General features: G+C 40.7%; 1 protein-coding gene across 1 annotated transcript in view; it reads left to right on the forward strand.

Moving 5' to 3' along the window:
* Nucleotides 1-15,410, forward strand: part of LOC311244001 (tyrosine-protein phosphatase non-receptor type 18-like) — a gene marked incomplete at its 5' end in the record, with an annotated part of 57,994 nt that overhangs the window by 2,009 nt on the left and 40,575 nt on the right. Inside the window, 6 exons of the mRNA XM_084333410.1 lie at nt 251-327; nt 4,283-4,378; nt 5,374-5,412; nt 6,052-6,120; nt 6,649-6,711; nt 10,765-10,834. Coding sequence (XP_084189536.1) covers nt 251-327; nt 4,283-4,378; nt 5,374-5,412; nt 6,052-6,120; nt 6,649-6,711; nt 10,765-10,834 — 414 coding nt within the window. The remainder of the gene's footprint in view (nt 1-250; nt 328-4,282; nt 4,379-5,373; nt 5,413-6,051; nt 6,121-6,648; nt 6,712-10,764; nt 10,835-15,410) is intronic.

Here is a 15,410-nt window from a genome sequence, read left to right on the forward strand (position 1 = left end):
TTTGTTCATTATGCCAATATGTCTCAAAGGTACTGTGAATCAATATGGAATGTCCCCGCAAGTGATGAAGACATGGCTGTGTGTGTGTGTGTGTGTGTGTGTGTGTGTGTGTGTGTGTGTGTGTGTGTGTGTGTGTGTGTGTGTGTGTGTGTGTGTGTGTGTGTGTGTGTGTGTGTGTGTGTGTGTGTGTGTCTGTGTCTGTGTGTGTGTGTGTCTGTGTCTGTGTCTGTGTGTCTGTGTGTGCGCGCAGATGATCAGAGTCGTGTCCAGTTGTCTCTCCTGACAGGTGAAGGTGATTCTGACTACATCAACGCCAGCTTCATTCAGGTAGAAATTCATTGAATATGAATTACTTTGGCACAACAGTCGCTTACTGTCTGTAAAGACCTTCAGGAAAGTCTCTGGTTTCCTCCCACACCATAAAGACAAGCATACTGGGTACATACTGGGTACATGCTAGGTGTATGCTAGGTACATGTACATGCATACACACACACAGGTACGTGCGGCACGGCACTGTCACCTCACAGCTAGAAGGTCCTGGGTTCAAGTCCCGCTTGGGGACCAGGTTTCCTCGTTGCCAGGTACCCAGGTGGGGTATCTCCAGGGCCTTTCTGTTTGAAGTTTGCATGTTCTCCCCGTGCTCGCAAGGGTTTCCCCTCCCGATAAGATAAACCCAATGGAAAAACATGCAGAACAGATCGCTAACGCTGTCGCGTCCCTGACGAAGACAGACAGGAGAACTTGGATAGGTCCCCGGGCACGGCCCCACTAGAGACGTTGGAAGGGGGGGTGCGGCAGCTTCAGTTACTGCACAAAACGGTCTTTTTATATACTGTAACATTATAAGTTATAAGTTTCTCCTGCTCAAAGCACTTCACCATTATTACACTGTACACAATCATACGGAATGATCGCTATGTTAGCATAACAGTAAAGTGACATGTGGGCGGAGACATACTAGACATTATATAGACTAGGGAGGTTGCAAGTGCACAACGGAAGCCCGTTCCACCTTCACAGCGATCTTAATCTTCACAGCAATCTTAAACGGTCGCCCGTGGCGTTAGAACAGGTCGCGTCGTCTCCTCTTGAAAGCAGTTAAAAAAAATGTAATAGGGAGAGATGTTCGTGTAGAGATGTGGAGAATCTGTGATGTTTTGGAACGCGGCCAGAGATGCTGACAGACGGCGTGCCACAGTATAGAGAGGGCTGCACCCTCGGATCTGTTGAATTGGGTATAGACTACAGAAGAAGCGACTGACGTCCAAAACACATGGCATTTGTTTAACGTGCACGTTTTATTGCAAAATGCATTTCGGTGCGACGACCGGTAAAGAGAGGAAAATTGGTCATGGATTATTTCTAACACATTTGAACAACCGCGCATGTAAATAGAGAGACTCACCCACGTAGCAATAATGAATGTTCACCATGACATTTTGGATGACATTGATGATTCCACTCTGATGAAAGAGTTCATTACACGTGCACCTGAGCGAAGGTCCACTTTCGGTCATGCATGAGACTGTTGGTTCATGGTTGTATAGGCTACTAAGCTTAATTAAGGCTTTATTTCATCAGAGTGAAACATAATACGAAAACCAAATAGCCTACAAAATGCAAAAGAGAGCGCCGAGCGAGCGTGTGAATGAATTGTTATGAGTGTTATGAGAAGTGATGTTTGTTTTAATTTCTTCAACTGGCTTCTAATATGCCCAATGTTGACTGTGTTTATCTTTAGTCAATCGCTGACAATAGCCTTAGCCTAGCATACAGTTCTTGAAAATGTAGCTAATGTAGGCTTGAAAAGTCTAAATAAAACAAATTCGAAATAACTTATTTCAAAGCCATTCTAAACAAAGAACGTTCCTCTCACTCACCTCCCTGCCACGTTGTCATTTTGATTTAAAAAAGACATTAGAATTCACGTATAGTAGGCTATTTCAAAGCCGCTCTGAACAATATACGTCTCACTCCCTCTCATGTAATTTTCATTTAAAAGGACATTGGAAATCATGTTAAAGGCGTTCTGAAAAAAAAAATCTCAGAAAGGCTGAACCCCCTGCTGATTTAAAGTTCCAACGTCCCTGGGCCCCACGCCGCAGCGCTTTTCTGCTCCCGGCTGCCCTTGGGGGGGAAGGACGATGGGATGGGTCAAATGCAGAGAGGAACATTTCATTGTGTATCTGTGTGTGCCGCCCATTGCATGTGTGTGTCACTGCAACATTGTCTATGTGTGCAATGAATAAAGACTTCTTCAAAGTCCAGTTGAATCTTAATCTAATCTAATCTAATCTAATCTAATCTAATCTAATCTAATCTAATCTAATCTAATCTAATCTAATCTAATCTAATCTAATCTAATCTAATCTAATCTAATCTAATCTAATGCTAGGTACATTGGACCTCATTCACTAACATTCTCGTAAATTTCTTTGTTTCCGGATACCTGAACGCTGTGCTTGTAAATGGCCAAAATTATCACAGCTGAATGAAGAACGTCACTCATTCTTAAACTGAAAGCGTGTTCTCGTTCTCCTACACCTTAATTAGCATACAGAAACCGCCCGCCAGCTCCTTTATAGGGCATGCAAGGGTTGTGTGCAAACTGATTCAACACTGCGTATAATGAAAGGGAGAGGCTAAGCATTGCACCTCGGTTGTGCTGACCCCCGTGAAAATAGTATTGTATTTCTAAATTATAAATGTATTGTCATTATACAGCACAAGTACAATACGTTAGTGCATCGTTGCTAATAAACTATAGATTTAAAATATATATGATTAAATATATAGTTTACATGAAAGGAAGGGGGTGTGTTGAGAGCAGAATGTAGATGTGTCCATTCTATTCCACTATAGCTATATCCGCGCGATTGAGTTTAGTTCTTATTTATTTATTTATTATTCACTGTCATTTACAGTGTTTGTGTTTTTTTTTTTTTTTTGGACATCACGATGCCTCGCTGAGGCATGACTATAATGATACAAATATTGTCGTATTTATTATTATTATAATTATTTAATTCTGAGGATGTCTGTAGACTCGACGTGTACGCAATCACCAACTATTTCTCCCAAATGAAGCCATTTTAAGAACACCGGCGCACACCAGTCTGTCCGACTTACGACTGCCTTTCCTCGCTCGTATATCCTGCTCTTAGCTACGAGTGAATCCCTGAGAAGGTACCGTTCGAGAATGCCAAAATCACCCTAGAAATGGATGTTTTTCATTCATTTTCTGAGAAGCTTCATTCCTATGACCAATGGAAAGTCAAAACAGGAAGATACTACCCACTCACTCATACACACACACACACACACACACACTCACACTTACTTTCACACACGCTCGTGCACACACGTGCACACACACACACACACACACACACACACACACACACACACACACACACATAGAGACATGTTTACTGCTGCACATCTCTCTATTAGAACATAAGCCTTTGTGTCTCTAGAGCTGTACGTCACACAGCCTGCAGAACAGCTCTCAAGTGCCTTGTTACTGTAACAAAGACTGACCTCCATAACCAAATCATTTGCTATTAGTTTGAAATAATTTTGTAAAGAACATGTACACATAGTATCACAAATAACAAAAATATGAATCTTGTCTGAACATGAGTCGTTCAGTGATGTAGTTATCAGGAAAGTAAACAGACTATGTTTTCTGTGTAAGGAAACCATACACTTATGGCTGTGTCCATCATTGTTTCCATGGACAGAGTGAATAAACTAGGCTTCATATACGCCGTGAAATTAAATGATTACATTTCTTATTTATAAAAGAGACAATAAAATATGGGGAGGAACAATAATATAATATTATTTATTCAATATGAGTATACTTCTTGTCAGTCTCGATGTAATCCAGTCATAACTCAAGTCAGAAATGTGTATATTATTCCATACTGAAAGTATAGATTTTGTATATTTTGTGTTAGAGATAGAGGGGGAGAGAGAGATTGCTGCAATGATGTGGCAGGCACATTGAACTGTCTGACTGCCGCCTGGTGGAGATTTGCGCTCTACTAAGCCCACCTTTCTAATTGAAAGCTGTAATATTCATTTATTTTGCATTTATTTTAAATTTGTTGGACCTTATGGTGTTCTTGTTTTGTTCTTGACTTATTGTGATGTTTCTTCTTGACTTGTTTAAAGAAGACGTGTCCGGCCCATGGGGACATTAACGTGTGTTGTCGGGCCTTACAAATAAATTTGATTTGATTTGATTTGATTAATAATTCTATAATTCCTCCAGGGGGCAACAAACAGCAGGGTATATATCGCCACCCAGGGTCCTCTGAGCAGCACACTTTTAGACTTCTGGAGAATGATCTGGGAGTATGATGTCAAGGTAAACAACAATATGAATGATCTCGGAGTATGGTGTCATGGTAAACAACAATATGAATGATCTCGGAGTATGATGTCATGGTAAACAACAATATGAATGATCTGGGAGTATGATGTCATGGTAAACGACAATATGAATGAGCTGGGAGTATGGTGTCATGGTAAACAACAATATGAATGATCTGGGAGTATGGTGTCAAGGTAAACAACAATATGAATGATCTGGGAGTATGATGTCAAGGTAAACAACAATATGAATGATCTGGGAGTATGATGTCATGGTAAACGACAATATGAATGAGCTGGGAGTATGGTGTCATGGTAAACGACAATATGAATGAGCTGGGAGTATGGTGTCATGGTAAACGACAATATGAATGAGCTGGGAGTATGGTGTCATGGTAAACGACAATATGAATGATCTGAGAGTATGATGTCATGGTAAACGACAATATGAATGATCTGGGAGTATGGTGTCATGGTAAACGATCTGTGATGTTATGGTAAACAACAATATGAATGATCTGGGAGTATGGTGTCATGGTAAACGATCTGTGATGTTATGGTAAACAACAATATGAATGATCTGGGAGTAATGGTGTCATGGTAAACAACAATATGAATGATCTGGGAGTAATGGTGTCATGGTAAACAACAATATGAATGATCTGGGAGTAATGGTGTCATGGTAAACAACAATGCATCAAATACAATTTAAAAACTGATATTTACCTGTTGTCTAGTGTTGGTCCTTGTATCAAGCGCTGTCAATCAACTAGAGAATAAAAACATGTATCTGTTACTATTTATTATCTACCCATGTGTTCACGTATGGATCCCTGGTTGCTTCTGGTGCTGAAGACATTCTGATCAGAATGGATCAATATGATGCCAACTGAATACATTCTGATCAGAATGGATCAATATTATGACCAGATCATAAAACTAGTTGTACGGAGAAAATAATCTGAATGATCCATATATTCTATGTTTCAGGTGGTGGTTATGGTCTGTAGAGTTGTAGAGATGGGGAAGGTAAATCTCCCTCTCTCTCTCTTCCTCTCTGTCTCTCTCTCTTCCTCTCTCTCTCTCTCTCTTCCTCTCTGTCTCTCTCTCCATCTCTCTTCCTCTCTGTCTCTCTCTCTCCCTCTCTCTCTCTCTCTCTCTCTTCCTCTCTGTCTCTCTTCCTCTCTGTCTCTCTCTCCCTCTCTCTCTCTTCCTCTCTGTCTCCTTTCCTCTCTGTCTCTCTCTCTCTCTCTCTTCCTCTCTGTCTCTGCTCAAAGAGAACATGGGGAACATTTAAATAAAATGTTTAAATGCTTCTAAATTCCTGCTAATAAAACCATCTGCTCTCTCTCATTCTCATATCTCTCTCATATATCTCTCCTCCCACTCTCCTATCATTCTCCTCTATATTTCATCCCCCTGTCTCCTATCTCTCTTCTAACTCTACTGGATGGACAGATTCAACTCCTACATGCTTCACTGTCTGTATTGACAATCTATTTACTAATGTCATTCATACGTTCATGCAACTGTCGGACACTTCAATGTGCCTGCCACATCATTGCAGGAACCACTCATCTCTCTCTCTCTCTCTCTCTCTCTCTCTCTCTCTCTCTCTCTCTCTCTCTCTCTCTCTCTCTCTCTCTCTCTCTCTCTCTCTCCTAACAGAGGAAGTGTGAGTGTTACTGGCCTCCTAATAAGCAGAGTTCCTCGTTTGGACCATTCTCTGTCTATAATGTAAGAACATCACAGCCTCAGCACTTAAAGGGACAGTTCACTATTTTAAGAAGCCAATGCCAATACATTGTCACATGTAATCTATTACTACTCTAATGTGACAAACAGAGATGATAGACAGGTTACTCTCTTAGTTACACGTAATCTATTACTACTCCTAATGTGACAAACAGAGATGATATAGACGGGTTACTGTTTTAGTTACATGTAATCTATTACTACTCCCATCACAACTTGTACAGGATGAGTGTTATTGTGGTGAGGATCTGTAAGGATGTTGTTACCATGTATGTCATAAATGTATAGATGTAGCAGTACTGTCTATCTGTATGTCATGTATGTCATATATGTCCTGATGAATTTAAAATGGGGGACCCTGATGTAAACAAGACGAAAGTCTTTCTCTGGTCTGCATCCCCTTAACAATTGTGTGTATTGAGCTGTACTGTATTGTACCCATTCTGTTAATAAAGTTTTAAATCAATCAATCAATCAATCAATCAATCAATCAAAACCATCTGTCTCCAGCAGGGAGAGCTGTTTCCTAATGAAATGGTGGTGGTGCGGTTGCTCTCTGTCTCATTCCAACAGGTGAGTCCTTCCTCAGCTGCTCATATGATATGAATATGATATGATATTATATGATATCTTTATCTCCCTCTCTCTCTCTCTTTTCAATTCAAAGGTGCTTTATTGATATGAATGTCAAACGATTAACAGTGTTGCCAAATCAGTTTACAACATTTAGTAGACAACAAACTTTGTCTAGAGGCACTTCCTACTGTGAATGCTTTTAAAGGTATGCTACGATTAGCCCTTTATGAAACATGTAACTGTTTTACCTGCTGCTATTGCTGATCTGATTATGCTCCTTGCCACTGCACAAATGGCCTTCTGTATTTATATTTGAATTGTATGTTTTTTGTTTAATGCCCTGTTTTATGTTGAAACTTGTTGTGTGCCGTGTTGGTCAGGAGTCAGGACTCCCTGGAAGAAGAGATCTTGTATCTCAATGGGACATTCCTGGATAAATAAAGGATAAATAAAAATAAAAAACATATTACAATGTAGAATTACCATGCCAAAACAAAACATAGGTTTAATGGTTTCTTAATTAAAATAAAACAAAATATAATAATAATGATAATGATAATGATGATGATAATAATAATAATAATAGTAATAATAATAAATAAAAAGGTTGACTCCAACTGCAAATTAGTATTATAATACAATATGTTCTTTAAATTTTTCCACAATAGGAGCCTCATTCTCAACCTCACCTAAGGTGCACTGTCGTACAGCACAATGGTCCTCATTCACGAACGGACTTACGAGAAAAGTTACGAGCAAATTTCATCGTATCTCCACTTACAAGCTTTTTGGGCTGATTTTGGCATTCTCGAACGGTTCCCTCTCGTAGCTAAGAGTAGGATTTACGAGCGAGGAAAAGCAGTCGTAAGTCGGACAGACTGGTGTGTGCCCGTATTCTTAGCGACTTCATTTGGGAGAAATAGTTGGTGATTGCGTTCACATCGATTCTACAGACATCCTCGGAATTAAATAATTATAATAATAATAAATACAACAATATTTGTATCATTAAAAATTACGTTTTACATTTATAGTCATGCCTCAACAAGGCATTGTGATGTCTACAAACCCTGCAAATGACTAATGAATAAATAAATAAGAACTAAATTAAATCGTGTGGATATAGATAGTGGAATAGAATGGACACATCTACATTCTGCTCTCAGCACACCCCATTCCTTTCATGTAGGCTATATATTTAATAATATATATTATAAATCTATGGTTTATTAGCAACGACGCACTAACGTACGTTGTATGTTGTGTTGTACTTGTGCTGTATAATGACAATACATTTGAATCTAATCTAATCTCATTTTGATCAGTCGCAAATCGCTTCCACGCTACCTGTTGAATACGGGGCTCAGCACAGCCCAGGTGCAATGCTGAGCCTCTCACTTCCGGTATAAGGAGCTGTTGAATCTGTTTGCACACGGTCCTTCATGCCCTTATAAGGAGCTGATGTGGCGTTTCTGTATGCAAATTCAGGTGTACGAGAATGCGCTTTCAGTTTAAGAATGAGTGACGTTCTTCATTCAGTTGTGATCATTTTGGACACTTAACCCATTTAGACCTGAAACGCCTGCTAATAATGCATTATATAGCCTGCATATACACACAAATGTGATTCCTGGATTCAATGGGTTAAGAGCACCTCTCCACACATTCCGGAGGAATCCGGAGGACTATCGTAGGTTTCCTCTTACAAACTTCTTATGAGGTTATTTACGAGGAAACTTACGAGAATATTAGTGAATGAGATCTATTGTTCTTTGGTCTCTTGGTAACCATGTTTTCTATGTCTGTCTGTAGACTGTGGTCATTGAGGTTGTACCTGGGCCCTTATTTATCAACGCTGCAAACGCACAGATATGTGCGTAAACCATGCGTACGATCATTTCAATGCAATGTGTGGGATTTATCAAAATGAACGTGTGCTTGAGATTGTGCATATATCTATGCACAGCTCAGACCGTGCGTACATGTCACCAAGCGGTAGAATATGAAGACTGCAACATGAGACAGACTTTCATGCATTAGTTTCAACACTGACGTGTTCTTTATGACCCGTAATTCATTATAGTTAATTGTAAAATAGCGACAGTAGTGTAATTATTGTCAAACCCTATAAATAGCATTTGGAATAGGTCTTTCTTTCCGAATGAATGCAGCATGGTTTATAGCGTTATCGGAATACTACGGGGTGCGCTGACTGCGCTCCGCGGGGAGCTGTTTTCAGAGATAGGGCAGTCTATTTGCAGAGAGAACATAATATTAACTAGAGTCCGCTACCCGAGACACATTCTCCTTGATTTATACCGCAATTTGGGACCCAAATTGGAGGGTGGAACAAAACGCAGAAATGCCATCCCCATGCACATTCAAGTCCTCTCCACCCTCGGGTATTTGGCCAACGGCACGGTCCATCGTGATATTGGAGATGGATCGAGCAATAGACTGTTACTGTACCACCCATGTAGCTGTCAAAGCTCCATCACAAATTCAGTTATGTGAATAGAAAGGGATTCCACTCAGTCAATGTTGCAATGCGCATTTGGCTGATACATGTCGTTGCTGGTGACCGGGAGGAAGGCACGCATTGTATTGAATTAAATTGTAATGTAATCATGCACGAGCATAGACGGTAAGAACATTGGTATTTATCAACATGGAGTGTGCGTACGACCTGTGCACGCATGGTTGATAAATCCCGATTTTTCTGTGCGTAGAGACATTCTAAATTCCGTGCTTAGGAACGAAAATAGAACACTTACGCATTATTGATAAATGAGGGCCCAGGTGAGGGTTAGGGTTAGACCGTGGTCACTGAGCCTGTACCTTGTAAGGGTTAGGGTTAGGCCTAGACTGTGGTAACTGCCAGCTCTGACAGTAGAGAGATAGTCTGACCATTTATATTCTCCTTTTGTGTTTATGTTTCAACGTTCCAAAAGATATGTTTGACTTTGTTTGATGATTTTATTGATTGTAACATTTCTTTTGGAACCAGAGAGTACTATTTAGAGATACTATAACTGTTACTGTAGATGTTGCAGTAAATATGTTCTTAAACATTCAAACTGTGATAATATGAAAAGAAAAAAAACATATAATAAATGTTCTCGCAATCAGATTTTCCGACATGAAGCACGAAATGCTGGACTGGGTCACATTTGATCTGCAAGATGGACTACATGGTCTACTGCCAGCAGCTAGATAACTTATGGCTGCAGAACTCAAGAACTATTAGGAATGTCCAGTGTTCATTTAGTCAACGAAAATAATGACTAAATATGGTCGTCAACAAAGCTTTTTCCACTTACGACAACGAGACGAGACGTCATCGTTAATGTAGATCATGTGACACTAACGTGACTAAATAATTTATGCAATGTCGTTGACTACAAACGACGACACAAAATATAGTTTACAAAATAAAATCTTGCCGAAATCTCTTCATTTTAAGACGAGACAAAATAATTATTACTTTTAGAATAATTCATGTTATTATTACTCAATCGAGCCTAAAACGAAAAAGACTGCTGTGATTGATTGATTGATCCCGCCCTAAGACTAAAATGCTCAGACCTGTAGTTGACTAAAACTTGACTAAACGAAGAATAGATAAAGGTGACTAAATATGATGAAAACGAAAAAGAGCATTTGACACATGACTAAGACTAAAATAAAAAATAGCTGACGAAATTAACACTGGGAATGTCTGACCACTAAGTGTGTCTGACTATAAAACCTGCACAGACTACAACGTACGACATCATGCCAGTTAGAGTACCTTGTGTATACTGCACCTTGTGTATACTGTTTACTCTTACTCATAGTAAATATTCAGATTCAAATTGTTTAACCGATTTTCAAAAAGGTTTATATTCAGAGTTAATTATATTGCCTATATTTATGTCTTTCTTCTATTACCCTGTCCATACCTATACCTCCCCTTCCCCCTCCCCCATGTTGTTTTACTGCCTGAATTTTCCCATCTATCTCATCTTATCTCCATGTTATCTCTCTCTCTCGCCCTCTCTCTCTCTCTAGGAATCTCGTTCTCTGTTTCAGTATCAGTATACTGCATGGCCTGACCATGATATTCCCTACGAGGCTGCAGGTAAAACAACTCTGATCCTAAAATCCCCTTATATTACCTGGAGTGCTCTCTGTTCATCCAGATGTACACTTTTATATTACCTGGACTCCCTGGAGTTCAGTCAGTATGTTCTTCCTGTGCCCCAGGACAGCTCAGTCAGTATGTTCTTCCTGTGCCCCAGGACAGTTCAGTCAGTATGTTCTTCCTGTGCCCCAGGACAGCTCAGTCAGTATGTTCTTCCTGTGTCCCAGGACAGTTCAGTCAGTCTGTTCTTCCTGTGCCCCAGGACAGCTCAGTCAGTATGTTCTTCCTGTGCCCCAGGACAGTTCAGTCAGTATGTTCTTCCTGTGCCCCAGGACAGCTCAGTCAGTATGTTCTTCCTGTGCCCCAGGACAGCTCAGTCAGTATGTTCTTCCTGTGCCCCAGGACAGCTCAGTCAGTATGTTCTTCCTGTGCCCCAGGACAGCTCAGTCAGTATGTTCTTCCTGTGCCCCAGGACAGCTCAGTCAGTATGTTCTTCCTGTACCCCAGGACAGTTCAGTCAGTATGTTCTTCCTGTGCCCCAGGACAGTTCAGTCAGTATGTTCTTCCTGTGCCCCAGGACAGTTCAGTCAGTATGTTCTTCCTGTGCCCCAGGACAGTTCAGTCAGTATGTTCTTCCTGTGCCCCAGGACAGTTCAGTCAGTATGTTCTTCCTGTGCCCCAGGACAGTTCAGTCAGTATGTTCTTCCTGTGCCCCAGGATAGTTCAGTCAGTATGTTCTTCCTGTGCCCCAGGACAGTTCAGTCAGTATGTTCTTCTTGTGCCCCAGGACAGTTCAGTCAGTATGTTCTTCCTGTGCCCCAGGACAGTTCAGCCAACATGCACCACTCTGTCCTAAACCTAGAAATCAGAGAGAGAGAACCTCCAACCAGTGATACGACTATGCGTGCACCTCATGGTACCAAAGCACCTCAAAGGCGCTTAAAACAAAATTACAAACATCACAAAACAAACTGGTCAGACTACTACTTGACCTGAACCCCAGAACCCACCTCACCCCTGCCCACTTGGACAGCCTAGGATGGCTTAGAGTAGACGACAGAGTACAGCAACTTGCAATGGGCCTGGTCTACAAGATACACTATACGACCGGGGTACCCATGTACATGTCAAAATACTTCCCAAAGGTCAGTGAATACCACAACCACTACACCAGAGGAAGCTCAACAAATCATGTTAAACCCAGATTCGGCTCAAACAAGGGACTAAACACGTTTCGCAATTATGCCACAACAATGTGGAACGCCCTACCCAAAGCTGTAAAGGAATGTGAATCACTACCCACATTCAAAACCGCTCTTAAAGAGCACCTACGGGAGGCTGCAATTCGAAACTGGCCACCGTAAATGCCCAAAACCCCCACCACCTCCTAATAGACAGTCTCCTCCCCACCGCATGTATATATTCCCTCCCCGCCGTATGTATATTTCTCTCCCACCCACCCACCCCCTCCTAGTGTACAGTCCCCTCCCCATCATATGTATACTCTGTCAGGATCTAGGGGTAACAGTACTGTATATTTGAATACCGTTTGTGTCACAAATGTATCAGTACTAAATACCTGTATGTCCCTATGCCATAAATGTCATGTATGTTGTGTATGTCATAAATGTCTATATGAATTGAAAATGGGGGACCCTGATGGAAACAAGACAAACGTCTTTCTCAGGTCTGCATCCCCTTAACAATTGTATGTATTGAGCCGTACTGTATTGTACCCATTCTGCAATCTGTTAAATAAAGTTTTCATTCATTCATTCATTCAGTGATGTTGAATCTGGGGCTGCTGCATAGACAATGAATGGGGCTCTTACACCCTATGGTGTGGGAATGGCTGGGTTAAGCAGCCACACCTGCCCTGGGTCAAGCTAATCCGACCTGGGAGCAGATGTGGCTGCGTACCTGTTGCACATTGAAGTAATCAGTATGCACAGGTTAAATCAGCCATCCTCACACACACACACACACACACACACACACACACACACACACACACACACACACACACACACACACACACACACACACACACACACACACACACACACACACACACACATACACACACACACACACACACACACAGACACACACACACAGACACACACACACACACACACACACACACACACACACACACACACACACACACACACACACACACACACACACACACACACACACACATAAAAGGCCACTTTGGTGGCATGCGGCAGGGTCGACTGTTACACACCCAAATGAGGTTTTACTTCTGGTTCAGACCTATCAATGTTAGAACATAAAGCTAATTTGGGTCTCAAACTGAGATTATTTATTCAATATGTGAAAACGAAATAGGATGACTGAAACATTGTCCAACTCTCTGTGTAGGAGAACATCCATTCTAGGGGTGGGAATCACCAGAGGCCTCATGATATGATACTATCACGATACTTGAGTAGTCACGATACGATAGTATTGCGGTACTAAATATATTGCGATATGCTGAGTATTGCGATATTAATATTGCGATTTATTACCTTTTTTCAACTGCAAAGTAAAACTTTGTCAACATGTTTTATCTAATAAAATAAAGTTCAGTCTGTTCATCTCACTTCAATAATTTTTATTGTAGAATTTTCTCAAGCAGACACATGTAAACACATGTAAAGTAAACACATGTAATCTGTGTTGCATGTACCTGACAAACTGAACTGTTTGTATTACAATCATATTCCAACTTAACTGAATGCACATGTGTGCGTGTGTGGACTACTGTACTATTACAGGTATTGAAATGAACAATGCAACTTCCTTATACAAAAAAAAATGATTTACATTTTTTTTAAACATTTCTTTTTTAATAAATAATAAAATATCTATACTTGGCGTCCCTGTATCGATACAGTATCGCCACACAAAGTATCGCGATACTACTACTGTTTTCCCCCACCCCTATTTATTCCCTTTCAAAGCAACAGTATTTAAAGGGATATTTCACATGGTCGTTTTCAAATTTACCCCTATTCTTGATTTTCTTCTTTTGCTACTTTCTTGATTAACTCAGTGTCTAAGTGACAGTATGTTGTTTTTACGCTAAGTTAATGATAATGTTAACAATTTCTGTGAAATCAGCCAGCTAGTTAGTTGGAGTTAGGTGAGTCTAGTAGCTGAACAATGGAGAACAACAACAACACTGTTGGCTCCTCTTTCCAATGGCAGTGTTAAATCTGGATTTAGTCATTTCCTCACGGTTTTACGATAAAAGAGATATAATTAGCATTTTTCTGATAAATTCATATTTTCTGTAAATCTTAAAAACATCGGTAAAAATGTAAATATACACTTTGACTGCTGTTTTGATAGGGTTATGATCTTTACTCTTTGCTACATTTGAAAAAGAAACACAACATTAACCTCTTAACATCCACATGTGGGCCCTCTTGAGGACGATTCGTGACGCGCCACTTTGCTGACCTCTAGCGGCTCAGGTGTGCATTTCTTTTAATACAATATATATATAGAATTTATATATAGAGAATTAAAGCCCTATTTGTTGCCTGTTTATTGCCGTTTCAGGCGACAAAATCCGTTCAGCAGTTCTCGAGTTACATGCCGATATGTGAGGCGTGCGCCAAAGTACACTGCAAAGTACACGACACGTACATGACTCCCGGGGCTCTAGCTCCGTCAATCATTTGGCGATCTCGAAAAAATAATTACAGGGTTTTAGCCAATGAGTCTGCCTTTCCAATGATACCCGACGTGGGGATCTAATACGGTCTCTATTGATCGATTTATGAAAAGAAAAAAAGCAGAGTCCCCTTATAAGGGCTACAGCTTAATAGGTTAATAAGGACATTAAACACCTACTAAATAGGAAAAAGAGGGACCTCCGTGACATGGGACACAGATCAGGCCAATGCTGTCCAAATGGGGCAGCAGGTTTGGACATTTACCGGAGCCAGTTTCTAATTGCAGCCACCCGTAGGTGCTCTTTGAGAGTGGTTTTGAAGGAGGGTAGGGATTCACATTATTTTACGGCTGTGGGTAGGGAATTCCACATTGTTGTGGCATAATTGCAAAACGTGTTTAGTCCCTTGTTTGAGCTGAATCTGGGTTGAACATGATTTGTGGAACTCCCTCTGGTGTTGTGGTCGTGGAATTCACTGACCTTTGGGAAGTATTTCGACATGTACAACAGTACATGGGTATCTTAGTGGTGTAGTGTATCTTGTAGACCAGGCCCATTGCAAGTTGCTGTACTCTGTCGTCTACTCTAAGCCAACCTAGGTTGTCAAAATGGGCAGGGGTTAGGTGGGTTTTAGGAGTAAGGTCAAGCAGTAGTCTGACCAGTTAGTTTTGAGATGTTTGTAGTCTTGTTTTTAGCGCCTTTGAGGTGCTTTGGTACCATGAGGTGTAAGCATAGTCGTAGTACCCTTGAATGAGTGCTCCTGTTAGAGTCTTCAATGTATTCTTGTTTACCAGACAGGAGATCCGGTACAAGAATCTTGTTCGTTGGTTGACTTTTTTTATTACATTGTTTGCCATTTTGTCACAGGAAAGATTTGCCTCT

Source organism: Notolepis coatsorum, assembly GCF_963971535.1.
Source record: "Notolepis coatsorum genome assembly, chromosome: 17".
In the NCBI taxonomy this organism is placed as follows: Eukaryota; Metazoa; Chordata; class Actinopteri; order Aulopiformes; family Paralepididae; genus Notolepis; species Notolepis coatsorum.